The 12,699-nt window shown below is 52.3% G+C and overlaps 2 protein-coding genes across 5 annotated transcripts in view; both read left to right on the top strand.

Annotated features, from left to right (window-relative positions):
• The window catches only part of LOC127463292 (uncharacterized), a 99,887-nt gene that overhangs the window by 14,497 nt on the left and 72,691 nt on the right, over window positions 1-12,699 (top strand). Inside the window, exons 3-5 of the mRNA XM_051772568.1 lie at window positions 5,516-5,819; window positions 6,334-6,445; window positions 6,767-6,896. Of these exons, the coding sequence (XP_051628528.1) occupies window positions 5,756-5,819; window positions 6,334-6,445; window positions 6,767-6,896 (306 nt within the window). The 5' untranslated portion in view covers window positions 5,516-5,755. The remainder of the gene's footprint in view (window positions 1-5,515; window positions 5,820-6,333; window positions 6,446-6,766; window positions 6,897-12,699) is intronic.
• The window catches only part of LOC127463293 (translation initiation factor IF-2-like), a 107,660-nt gene that overhangs the window by 34,657 nt on the left and 60,304 nt on the right, over window positions 1-12,699 (top strand). For 2 of the 4 annotated variants that reach the window (XM_051772574.1, XM_051772570.1), the window contains exon 4: window positions 10,380-11,615. The exons of the other annotated variants lie outside the window; for them this stretch is intronic. The gene's annotated coding sequence lies outside the window, so the exon portion shown is untranslated. Of the gene's footprint in view, window positions 1-10,379; window positions 11,616-12,699 lie in introns of those variants that run through there. 4 annotated transcript variants of the gene reach the window in all.

The raw sequence follows: 12,699 nt of genomic DNA, 5'->3' as shown, positions 1-12,699 counted from the left end.
GTGGGTGTGCCGGACGCCTCTGGCAGGACTAACCCTGTGGCTTTTATGTCCAGCGTGCTGTGCTGTGTGTGCCTGCAGGTAAGAAAAGCTGGGAGTGCAGTCCCTCTGCTTTGGTTGCTGTGTCTCTTTGGGAGTGATTTTGGAGGGGAATGCCAGAGCGATTTGGTTTGAAGGGGACCTTCAAAGGCCAGCCTGTCTTGCGTGGGCAGGGACACCTTCCACTGTCCCCGGTTGCTGCGAGTCCCGTCCAGCCTGGCCTGGAACACTTGCAGGGATGGGGCAGGCTCAGCTTCCCTGTGCAGTGTGCTCTGATAGCTCTCCACTGGCATCGTGAAAAATGTTGTCAGCGTGTTTTGTTGGACGACGGTAAGCAGGACCTGGGTGAAAAGGACATTCTCTGAGGTGCTGGGAGAAGGAGGACTCGTGCGGGCACCTCCAGAGACAGCGGGAACGGGAGCGTGCTGCGGAGGAGGGAAATTCCAGGGGGTGGGTGCCGAGAAATTTGTCCTTCCCTCGCCCTGTGCTCTGCACTTAGCAGTGGGTCAAGTGCAGAAGTTTCCTGGGGACCCTGGGAAATGATGCCGGGTCTGCCAAGAAAAGTGGGGCCAAAGGAGCAGGACCTGGGTCTGCCAGCGTGGGAGAAACAAGGGACGGGTCATCCTCTGCCTCCAGGAGGGAGGGCAGCAGGAAAGGCCACGGACTAAAGCACTGAAGTGCCGTTCCCCAGGGAGCCCCTGCCCAGACCTGAACTTGCTTCTGCACTTGCTGTCCCTTTCCCAGCGGAGCCGAAGCGTCGGGTGCGGCTGCCGGGGGGATGGAGCTGCCAAGGACAAGCTGGGAGGGTGTTTGCGAGGGAAGGGGGTAGAAGGAGCTCTTGATGTGCTTTGTTTACTTCTTCATCCCACAGAATTGCCACGAGAGGAAATACTTCAGAGGGGCTTCCCTCCAGATAAGGCCTGAAGATGCCAGGAGGTTTCAGCCGGGAGGAAAGGAGCTGTGGAAGAAAAGCAGCCTAAAAACAGCCAGTGGGGATCATCAGGTTTTCCAGCCAAGAAGAACAAGGAGAGAGATGAGGGAATCGGGTTCCAATTCCTAATGCTTTGGTGGGTGCAGGAATGATTTCTGTGTGTTTTCCAGTCCCTTTGGATTCCTGAGATGATTTTAAAATGATGGCTTTAGCAATCAACTAAATCGCAGATGTTGTTTTTGAGAGGAAATGATGCCAAAGAAATGCAGAGTTTTGGGTCAGTTTTGGGGATGATTTGGGTCAGTTTTTGGGGTCAGTTTGGGGTCATTGTTTGGGGTGATTTGGGTCAGCTTTTGGGATGATTGGGGTCAGTTTTGGGTCAGCTTTTGGGATGATTGGGGTCAGTTTTGGGTCAGCTTTTGGGATGATTGGGGTCAGGTTTTGGGGTCAGTTTTGGGTCAGCTTTTGGGGTGATTTGGGTCGGTTTTGGGTCAATTTTTGGGGAGCACTGGGTGTTACTGGGTGTTGTTGAGGAGCACTGGGTGTTACTGGGGTGTACTGGGGAGCACTGGGTGTTACTGAGGGTTGTTGGGGAGCACTGGGTGTTACTGGGGAGCACTGGGAGAGAAAATGAAAAATAAAGAGAATAAAAAATAAACGAAGTAAAGAAGGAAATATAAAAAAGAAAATTTAAAAAAAAAGGCAAAAAAACTAAAAAGGAAATAAAATGAAAATGAAATAAAAGAGAGAAAAAAAAAAAAGAAACCCCTTCTTGGGCCCCCCGTTTCCTCTCCTCCCCCCCCCCGAACCGTAAATTGCGGGGTCATCACCCCTAAAATGTGAGAAGGGGACCCCGAAATGTGGGTGAGGGAACCCCAGGGAGCCGGAAAAGTGGAGGGGGAGCCGCAGTAAGAAAGCGAAGCCGGGCGGTCGGGCGGCGGGGTGGGGGGGTGGGGTGGGGGGGGCGCATGCGCAGTCGTTGGCAAGACGCCGGCGATCACGTGGTAAGTAAGGGCAGGCAGGAGAGGGACCGGCGACGCATGCGCAGTGGCTCTCGTGCCGGTGCAGCGCGCCCTGCTCGAGTTAAGGGCCGGTTCCGGCGGCAGGGCGGGACTCGCGGTCTCCCGTCTGTCCCGGGGTGTGTGTGGGGGGAATAACGTGAATTTCTCCTGATTTTAATTCTCTTGGGCTCTTGTCCTGATTTTAATTTTTTTAAGGCTCTTGTCCTGATTTTAATTTTTTGAAGGCTCTTGTCCTGATTTTAATTCTCTTGGTTCAAACCATTTCCTAATAAGTCAGTTTTAATGAAGTGTTTTCCAGTCCCTTTGGATTCCTGAGATGATTTTAAAATGATGGCTTTAGCAATCAACTAAATCGCAGATGTTGTTTTTGAGAGGAAATGATGCCAAAGAAATGCAGAGAGAGAGCATGGAATCATCCTGGGATCCTGGAGTGGTTTGGGTTGGAAAGGATCTCAGGGATCATCTCCTTCCACCCCCTGCCACAGGCAGGGACACCTTCTAATAGACCTCCAGCCTGGCCTTGGCCACTTGCAGGGATGGGGCAGCCACAACTTCTCTGTGCCAGGCCACCTCCCCACCCTCCCAGGGAAGAATGTCTCCCTTCTGTGCAATCTTTCCCTTTCTTCTCTGCAGGAAGTGGGCTGGGACAAGGGAATTGGCTCCCACGAGGCCGAGGATCAGAGCGGGCTGTGCACAGGGGACAACTTCCACTTCCGAACGGGGAAGGGCCCCTTCGTGCCCACCCCTGGCAAACTGGGACAGAGTAACATCTGCCTGCAGCTGGCTGGAGTTCCCGTTGGCTCTGGGCTTTCAGCCCGCCGGGGCTGCGGCGGGAGCCGCGCGGAGGGAACGGGGGGCGGGGCCGCGCCGAGGGCCGGGGCCGGGCTGAGCGGGCGGGGCGGGGCCGCAGGGCCAGGCGGGCTGGGATTGGGCGGAGGCGCTCGAGTGCTGATTGGGCAGCGCTGCCGGCCCGCGGTATAAAGGGCCGGCGGGGCAGGTGGGGGCGGTTGTGTGTGGGGGCTGAGGGTGTGGCCCCGCTGCTGCCCGGGCTGCGGAGGGGAGAGCGCCTTGGCCGCTGGGTTTGTGCACCGGGGCAGCCGGGGGCGTTTAGGGGCGCCTTGTGCTGGGCGGCGGGGCCCGGGTAAGCCCCTTACCTGCCGGGTGCCCCCGGGGGGAGCCGTGGCATGGCTGTGGGTCCTGTGCTCTCTGGGTGTCTGAGGGTTTGCTTTGGGATCCCAAACCCTTTCCCCGTGCAGGGTTATGAGGCAAAGACTGCTTTAACTTGGTTTTTTGGTGCTGCGTTAATGCTTTTTGCTCGTTCTGTGTCCATTTGCAGCCTCGCTCGTGGTTTCCCCTGGTGTGGAGGCGAGTTGTGCTTCCTGCTGGGAGAGAGAACGGCCTTGGGAAGCTGCTCCATGAGCCACAGCTGTGCCGAGCCCGGCAGTCTGTCCAGGTAAGAGCAGGGCTTCTACTGCCCGTGAGGAGCTGGGTTTGCTGTTGGAAGATAGAATGTGCCTATGCCTTTAAATGCAAGGACAGGCAGAAGCCGGGAGGGACCCTGAGCAGGTTTGGTGGCACGACAGCAGTTTGAAAAGACATTGACTGTGGGAGAAATGTCCAGGAAAACGATTCCTTTTTTGCAGGGAGGCAGTTTGTGAGGACAGGGGGGTTGCTGTGCTCTCTAGCAAAACTACTGACCTTGGGATGTCTAGGGTGGGAAGATGTTGGCCACGTGTGGGCTGGTGCAAAAGTGTGTGGGTGCCTGTGTGTGACAGCCGTGGGTGTGCAGGAAGGGGGGTTCTGGTGCCATTGGAGCTGCCAGGGAGCCAAAAGGGGCACGGTTGTCTGAAAAAGGCAAAAAGTCTCAGTCTCTGTTGACACGTGTACCAAAGGAGATGCAAATTTTCCCTTTCTCGTTGCAGACTTCGCAAAGCTCCCCAGGAAAGGAAGCTTTATATTCCTCCCCAGCTTTATGCTAAAGGTTTCCTTCCTCCTGTCTCAGCACCCTTTCTGCTGTTGGGAGAGCACGAGGTGGATGGAGAGGATCCCCAGGCATCTGCAGGCACAAGGGACTCATACAACTGCGATTTTCCTCCAGCCCTCGTGAAAGGGACTTCCAGGATACTCTTGGGAATGTACCAGCTCTCCTGCTGGAGCTTTTCTATGGAATATTTGAACACAAAGGGTAAAACTAAAGTCAGGTCTGTTCTGGAGTATGTTACACTTGTGCAAAACTCCGTTCTTCTGTTTATTTTCTGTTCTGGAAAGCACAGTCTGGGGTTCCTGGGCACTTCCTATTGAGTGATTCCATGAAAATAATTTTGTACTGAAAGGGGAAAGGAGCTGTCTGTGGGAGGTCAGGTGTCCATGATAAAAGCTTTATGCTTTTCAGTCAGATAAGCCTTAAAATATCTCACAGTGTATAGGAATGCCTGGCTTCTAAAAGTCACCAGCTGAGTCTTAGAGGCTCCTTTGAAGAGCTGTTTTCAGGCAGGCAAATTGCCCCCCAGGAGGGACTCTGTGCCTGCTCTCCCGTGGCTCCAAGGGATCTCTGGCCCTTCACGCCGGCACCGAGATTTTCTCGGGAAGGGCCTCAGATCCCCGGACCAGTCTGGGACACAGGCAAGATCCCCCTGCATTTTGGGACCAAATTGGCCCCCTGGAGGGACAGTGCTGTTGGTGCCCCCCGGGTTGGGGCACCCCGAGGACTCCAGCGCGCACCGAAAGGATTATTCGGGGAGATCCTCGGGGTGCCCGGCCCTGGGGAGCTCAAAGCAAGGTCCCTGCCATGGATTCAGGCATTGCTGAGAGTATCCCAGGGGTCCCTGTCCCTGCTAGACAGGGAGCTCTCTAATGGGCTGTAATTGGGTTCTAAAAGTGGTGCTCCAAGTGCCAAACAAGTGTGGGATTGGGATTAAGAAATGAGCAGTGAGGGTGCAATTGGCTGTTTTCTCTGGAATGTGACTGTGAGAGCTGCAGGAGTGCCAGGTGTGTGTTCCAGTCCCCAGCATTTGGTTTGCACGTGTCCTGGTCAGACACAAGTACAATTTCCTCAGTCCTGAACACAGCAGAATGAGAATTATGGACTGGCAGTGTTAAGGTGATTGGTGTGACAGGGGTCAAACTGGGAAAACATTGGGGAATTCCTCAGTTTGTGTTTTTGCCAAACTCACCCAAACCTCTGCTAGGAAGTGATGGGCTGGAAAAGTTGAGGCAGAAATGGAATTGAAAACTGGGGCTCTTGACACTGTAATTGCTGAAACTAAATGTGTCCAAGCAGCAGCTCTTGTTGTGCAGGGAATAACTCCTGTCAGCAGCAAGGCCCTGACTGAAGTGGCAGCTGCAGTTGTTCCTGTGGTGTGGGCCAGTGGAACTGCAGGAGAGTGGAAGAGGGCAGAACCTGTAGGTATTACCCCTGATGTGGGATCTCTATGGGTAAGGCCAACCCAGTATCCTTTAAAATCAGAATGCCAGACTGGATTGGTTGCAGGAACAGCTAAATTGGCTCCTCCTGGTTTGCTTGTAGGACGTGAATGCAAGAACCTGCCAAGAAAACCAGTGGACAAGATGATTGATTAGTGCAGGACCCGAGAGAAGCACCTTGAATGACAACCTGGAGGAGTTTCCAGTATTGGATTTAAAAGATGGCCTTTGCATCTCCTTGAGCAAGGAAAGCCAAGAAAGCTTTGCTTTTGCAGGAGAAAATGGGGCAAGCAGGCAGGAAGAAGAGAAGCCCCGTGACTCCTCCCTGAGCCCCAGACAGCCCATGAACTGCCTTGCTGGGAATGGTGGGACGGGCTGGACTCTGCATTGCTCCCTCGGGATGTGTGGTAAGACTGTTATGGCGACTTTTTGAATAGATGGTGCAAGGGCAACCTTTAAGCAGCTGAAGCATTCCCTGAGGAGAGCTCTGGGTCTGCCAGATGTGTCAGAACTGTTGGAAGCATCTTTGGTGGGGAGGGCAAACAAAGGCCAAGGTGTGCAGTGACCCCCCTGAGAAGGGACTTTCAGTTAATGGCATCCCTGATGGTGAACTTTGTGGGCTGTTCCCCCTGTAGGGCAGGTGATAGTCCCAGCTCCAGTTATGGGAAAAATGGTTAAAAGGGAGCCCCAAAAGCTGGAAGTCCTCCTGGAGGCTCCTGGCAAAGAGAGTTTGCTGCGTTCCCCCTGACAGAAGGACAGTGATAGCTTTTGAGTGCTGGTAGATCCTTTTAATAGATAGCCTTGAGTGTGTCCTTGTTGCACCAGTAGGACTTATCAAAGTCCCCATATTCCAGGAGATAGACACATTAAAGTTTAAAATATTCTTCCTAATCCTTTGTTGGCTTGAGGCTCTCCCCTCAGGAACTGCAGGAACTCCTGGTGCCGCCTGGGCCGATGGATTGGACGCCCCAGCCCCTCTGTTCCTGCCCAGCCACTGGGGCCGTGTCCAGTGGTGGCACTGCCAGCCCTGCAGGTGAAGTGGGAAGGGCCTTTGCAGGTCTTGTGGGTCACATTTATAGCAGGTAAAGTTGCAGAAAAAGGACCTGGGGTCTGTTATTCTTGAGTTCAGAAAGCTCCTTTTGATTGGTGAGCAGGACAAAGTGGATCCTTAAGAGTTCCCATCCGTGTTTGTGTCTCAGCCTGTGTTAGGATTCAGGGCTGTAGCTGTTGTTGTCACTGAGGAGTCAAACTGTGCTTTAAATAATGAGACCCTGGCCTGATGGCCCAGTGTTAAGAAAAAAGGGGGAATGCTCTCTGAGTGTTGAGATGTAACAAGGGCTAATCCTTTTTGCAGTGGGATGGAGCCTGGAAAGTGCACAGAGCTGAGCCCAGGGATTGAAAGGGACCAAGCAAGGGAGGTGAAGAAAGAAGGAAGAAGGGAAGTGAGGCAGCAGGCAAGCAGCACCAAGTTGCTGTGTAAGCAGGTGAGTTGTGGTGAGGTTCCTCAGGCAGGCACTGAGGACTTGGAGGGCTCCAGACAGAGCAGACCTGGGAAGGCCCTCGGTGAAGCCCCTTGGAAACCTTCTAAGGGTAGTTGTGTATGGTGATAAGTGTTGGGAAATGTCCTGAATGTGGAACAGGAATGCAGGGAAGGAAAATGAGCCCTCCTGTAATGCTGACCCCTCCCATCAGCTGCAGTGGAGACACCTCCGTGTGCCCTTTGGGAGCGGATTGCCAGGACCCCCGTGGGGCTGGGATCATGGCAGGGTGTTGTAAGCAAGGAATGCCTGGCTTCTAAAAGTCACCAGCTGAGTCTTAGAGGCTCCTTTGAAGAGCTGTTTTCAGGCAGGCAAATTGCCCCCCAGGAGGGACTCTGTGCCTGCTCTCCCGTGGCTCCAAGGGATCTCTGGCCCTTCACGCCGGCACCGAGATTTTCTCGGGAAGGGCCTCAGATCTCCGGACCAGTCTGGGACACAGGCAAGATCCCCCTGCAGTTTAGGACCAAATTGGCCCCCTGGAGGGACAGTGCTGTTGGTGCCCCCCGGGTTGGGGCACCCCGAGGACTCCAGCGCGCACCGAAAGGATTATTCGGGGAGATCCTCGGGGTGCCTGGCCCTGGGGAGCTCAAAGCAAGGTCCCTGCCATGGATTCAGGCATTGCTGAGAGTATCCCAGGGGTCCCTGTCCCTGCTAGACAGGGAGCTCTCTAATGGGCTGTAATTGGGTTCTAAAAGCGGTGCTCCAAGTGCCAAACAAGTGTGGGATTGGGATTAAGAAATGAGCAGTGAGGGTGCAATTGGCTGTTTTCTCTGGAATGTGACTGTGAGAGCTGCAGGAGTGCCAGGTGTGTGTTCCAGTCCCCAGCATTTGGTTTGCACATGTCCTGCTCAGACACAGGTCCAACTTGCTCAGTCCTTAACCCAAGAGAGGGAGAATTATGGACTGGCAGTGTTAAGGTGATTGGTGTGACAGGGGTCAAACTGGGAAAACATTGGGGAATTCCTCAGTTGGTCTGTTTGCCAAACTAACCCAAACCTGTGCTAGGAAGAGATGGACTGGGGTCTCTGATCTCCTGGGCAGTTGTTTTGCATGACCCTGGGAGCCTCTGGGATTAGACTGGCCTGGGCAGACAGGGAGCAGTTTGTCCTGTGGAGCTGGGCTGGGTTTGTTGAGGATGCCTTGGGAGGCAGGGCTGGAGAGGCTCCTCTGTTGGCTGTAGTGGTGGAAGGTTGTAGCAGCAGGGCTGGAGCCTTCGCCCTCCTGCTCCCCCCGTGAGCCCCGACGGGCCCGTGCCCTTGGCAATGGAGGGCCCCCCATTGCTGAGTCAGCGGTTCCGGGGGCCAGGAGGGATGGGATCAGGATGCCGAGCTCCGCCCAGGGCCAGGGCTGCCAGTGTTCAACCATGGAGGGAACTGAAAGCACAGTGAGATGGAGGCCAAGCTGCAGCACAGGGATGGGTGAGAAAAGACCCTAGTCCTCAGGTGGAGCTTTGAATTCCCTGGAAAAATGGATCCTGTCAGATGGATCAGGCCCTTGTGGGTGCTGGAGCAGAGGCCTCTCTCATTTTTGGTCACCCTGAAAGGTTGCAAGGACAGCAAGTTCTGACTGCAGGATGAGGTGGCAAACAAAGTGAAGTGGTCCAGAGAAAAGCTGAGGCTAAAATTGGCCCTGTGCCAGAGCAGCCTCGTGCAGTGCTTGTTGCTGTCCCTGAGTGTCCCATTGCAGTGGATATTTCCAAGGGTGCCTTGTGCTGGGGAGCACTGGGGCAGTTCCCTTTCCCTGGGCAGGGCAGGCAGGGCACGTTTCCCCCCTCGAGGGTGGCTCCACAGTCCCCCCCCTGTGCCCTGGGAGCGTGGCAGAACACCTGGACCCACTGTCCTTGCCAGAGAGGGCACAAGGGATGGTTGGATGGGGGAGGGAATGGCTCAGGGAGTACAAGCACCATTACAATGAGTAGGGCAACACCTGGAAAGGAAGAAGGGGAGTTAATCCAGACAAAATCCAAGCACCTGCCCAACCTGTGATATTTTTAGGAACTCAGTGGTGCTGTGGTCCCCAGGAAGTATTGCCCAGGACTAGGCAGGAGACTTCAGGCTCTGTCACCCCCAGAGCAAGTGTCCAGGGGCAGGCAGTGGGGAGGCAGCTCTGTTGTTGAGGATGGGGTTATTTTCTCTGCTTTATTTTGTCTCCAGAGATGTTCTTCCCGTTAATCCAAACTGACTCCATCTCCTAACTCTCTGAAGAGGTTTTCTGCTTTTTGTGGGAGGGTAAGGTTTGGGTTCTAACTATAGAAGAGCCAACAAAATAAAGGCTTTGTGGCAAACAAATGGTGTCTCCCAAACTCTTTGTACTTCAAATAGATGCCTTTATTCTTAGTTTTTTCTTATTGGTATTCTCAAGGTACTTGATACCCTGTCTACAGTTATTTATTTTGGCTTCTCTTTTTTATTTGTTACAGAGTTGATGTGACTGACTTCTTTTTGAAATGCAGCAGTGCTCTCAAGGATATTTCCCCCCCACTCCTGGGCTTGTGCAGGGCTGTTGAGTCCGTGTGTGCCACTGTTCTTGTCCCAGGGGGACCGAGTGACATTTGGAACCAAACCTGGGGACTTGAACTCTAGGAATGTTTCTGTGTCTTTGAATTTTAAATTGCACATGAAGCAGAAATATGTTTGTGTTTTCCAGGTTATATTGTCATGAAAATAGAAATGCATCATTGGATCTTACTCCTCTGAGGGCAAACCACCAGACTGATCATTTCTTAGTCCATCAGACCCAGTGCCAGGAACTCAGAGGGGTGTTTGTGTGCAAATGTGCTGAGTGGTGGTGGCCCCCGTGAGACTGTGACCAGCTGGAAATGTGTGTGTGTGTGTGTGCAGAGCTGGGCTGGATCCCTTGGGATTTGGCTCCCAGATCCCCCCCAGCCTTCAGGAAAACCAGAGGCCACCGAACCCTGAGGGAAGGGAGTCCCATTTGCAGAAGGGTTTGTAGATTGGGGAAAAGCTCTCCAGAACAAAGCCTGTGTTCCAAACCCCTTCAGGCCAAAGTCAAGGAGCACAAACCCTGGAGTCATCAAGTTATGAAGTTTGGTTCAAACCATTTCCTAATAAGTCAGTTTTAATGAAGTGTTAAAAGGAGAACTTAAATAAGGGTAATTTCTGATGGAGAATAATGGGAAGAAGTGGTTTAAGTTAACTAAACATGTTTTATATCAGTCCATGGTTATTTAATTGAGCATTGTTTGGAATTTTTCTTTTTGCATTCGTTCCTGGTGTGCTTTTCTCTATCTAAGGGATGTTTGGAGGCCTTTTTGATTGCTTGAAGGTTTTTAATGTCAGTGCTGGATTGGGGTGGACAGTCATTGTAACATGATTTAGAGTTGGATGCATTTTATTCTGTGTGCCCTCTTTGATGTCTCGTGTTCAGCGAGTGACTGGTCAGAGTTTGGCCCAAGCCTTTGTTTTTCAGGTGAAAAACCCGAAGGGGGAATTGTAGTTGCAGCTTTGCCCTTGAGCTGCAGCTGGAGCCTGGCCAAAGAACAAGGCAAAGCTCCCTGGGGAAGGAAGGGGGAGCCAGAGAAGAAAAGCAGCTGCAGCCAGAAAGGTGGGTTTGGACGGGAGAAGAGGGGCTGTGACCCAGCAAGGGGCTCTGGAGGGCTCTGGGGTCCCTGTAATGGCTCTGGGGTCCCTGTAATGGCTCTGGGGTCTCTATAGGGGCTCTGGGGTCTCTATAGGGGCTCTGGAGGGCTCTGGGGTCCCTATAATGGCTCTGGGGTCTCTGTAGGGACTCTGGGGTTTCTATCGTGGCTCTGGGGTCCCTATAATGGCTCTGGGGTCCCTGTAATGGCTCTGGGGTCCCTCTCCTGGTTCTGGGGTCCCTCTCCTGGTTCTGGGGTCCCTCTCCTGGCTCGGGGTCCCTCTCCTGGCTCGGGGTCCCTCTCCTGGCTCGGGGTCCCTCTCCCTGCCGGCACAGGAGCTGCTGCCGCCCCAGCAAGAGGCAGAGGAGTCGCTGCCCAGAAGCAAGAACTCACTGAGAGCTGAACTGGGGCCGTGTGGGCAGGGCCAGAGGGGAGCAAAGGAAGGGATTTGTTGCTAAGAAAAGAAATAAAGTTTGGGTCATTTGTTGGGGAGATTTGTGTCAGTTTCTGATCATTTTTGGGGGTTATTTTTAGTGAGTTTCTGGTCATTTTTGGGGGAGATTTGGGTCAGTTTCTGGTCATTTTTCGGGATGATTTGGGTGAGTTTTGGGTTTATTTTTGTGGTAATTTTGGGTCAGTTTCTGGTCATTTTTTGGGGTGATTGGGCTGACTTTTGGGTCATTTTTTTGGGGAGATTTGGGTGAGTCTTGGTATCAGTGTTTTGGGATTTTGGGGTCAGTTTCTGGTCATATTTGGGGCTGATTTTGTATCATTTTGGGTCAGTTTTGGGGGGGGTTTTTTGCATTTTTAGGTCAGGTTTTGGGCCAATTTGGAGTTAGTTTTTGAGGTGATTTGGGCCAGTTTTGTGTCAGTTCTGGATCAATTTTTGGAGTGAATTGGATCAGTTTTTGTGTCACTTTTTGGGGAGATTTGGGTGAGTTCTGGGTCATTTTTGGGGAGATTTGAATCAGTTTCTGGTAGTTTTTTGGGGAGACTTGGGTGAGTTCTGGGTCTCTCCTGATTGTAATTCCTTCAGGCTCCTCTCCTGATTTTAATTTTTTTAGTCCCCTATCCTGATTTTAATTTTTTTAGTCCCCTCTCCTGATTGTTATTGTATTAGTCCCCTGTCCTGATTTTAATTTTTTCAGGCTCCTCTTCTGATTTTAATTTTTTTAGGCTCCTCTCCTGATTTTTATTGTATTAGTCCCGTGTCCTGATTTTAATTTTTTCAGGCTCCTCTCCTGTTTTTAATTTTTTTAGGCTCTTCTCCTGATTGTAATTTTTTTAGGCTCTTCTCTTGATTTTAATTCTCTTAGGTTCTTCTCCTGATTTTAATTCTCTTGGGCTCTCCTCCTGATTTTTATATTTTTAGACTCTTCTCCTGATTTTCATTTTTTTTAGGCTCTTCCCCTGATTTTCATTTTTTTTTTAGGCTCTTCTCCTGATTTTAATTCTCTTAGGAGAAGAGCCTAGAGAATTAAAACCAGGAGAAGAGCCTAATTACACAAGTAAATTTTCAAACCACCAGCAATCACAAGCCAATTATCCGATTTCCCAAAAGAACTACACGAACAAATACGGTTATAAAACAACAAAAAAAATGCCATAAGTAAAAAATCGCATAGCAACAGTGCCCCCTGGTGACAGAGAAAAGGAATTGCACATAAATTTGAGATGAAATACTGCCACCTGCTGACGGAAAACAGGAACTGCATTGAAAAAATTTTGAACAGCGCATGCGCAGTCGTTGGCAAAACGCCGGCGATCACGTGGTAAGTAAGGGCAGGCAGGAGAGGGACCGGCGACGCATGCGCAGTGGCTCTCGTGCCGGTGCAGCGCTCCCTGCTCGAGTTAAGGGCCGGTTCCGGCGGCAGGGCGGGACTCGCGGTCTCCCGTCTGTCCCGGGGTGTGCGGGAGGGGAATAACGTGAAGATTTCTTGGGGTGAAAGCGCAGAAATTAGCGAGGAGGGACGCTAATTTGGGTAAACTCGGTCACCGGAAGTAGTGAGCGACCGGAAGTCCTCCAAGGCCCCGGCCCGGAAGTCCGCCAAGCCCATAGCAAAGATGGCGCCACCAGGACCGGAACGACCACACTAAAGATGGCGGCCCCTGCCCGGAAGTTTGCCAAGCCCACAGTAAAGATGGCGCCGC

The sequence above is a fragment of the Manacus candei genome, unplaced genomic scaffold, assembly GCF_025592945.1.
Source record: "Manacus candei isolate 608988 ecotype Guabito, Panama unplaced genomic scaffold, ASM2559294v1 h1tg000153l, whole genome shotgun sequence".
Classification (NCBI taxonomy): Eukaryota; Metazoa; Chordata; class Aves; order Passeriformes; family Pipridae; genus Manacus; species Manacus candei.
The sequence above is the reverse complement of the archived record's forward strand: the minus strand, read 5'-3'. Positions and strand labels throughout refer to the sequence as shown.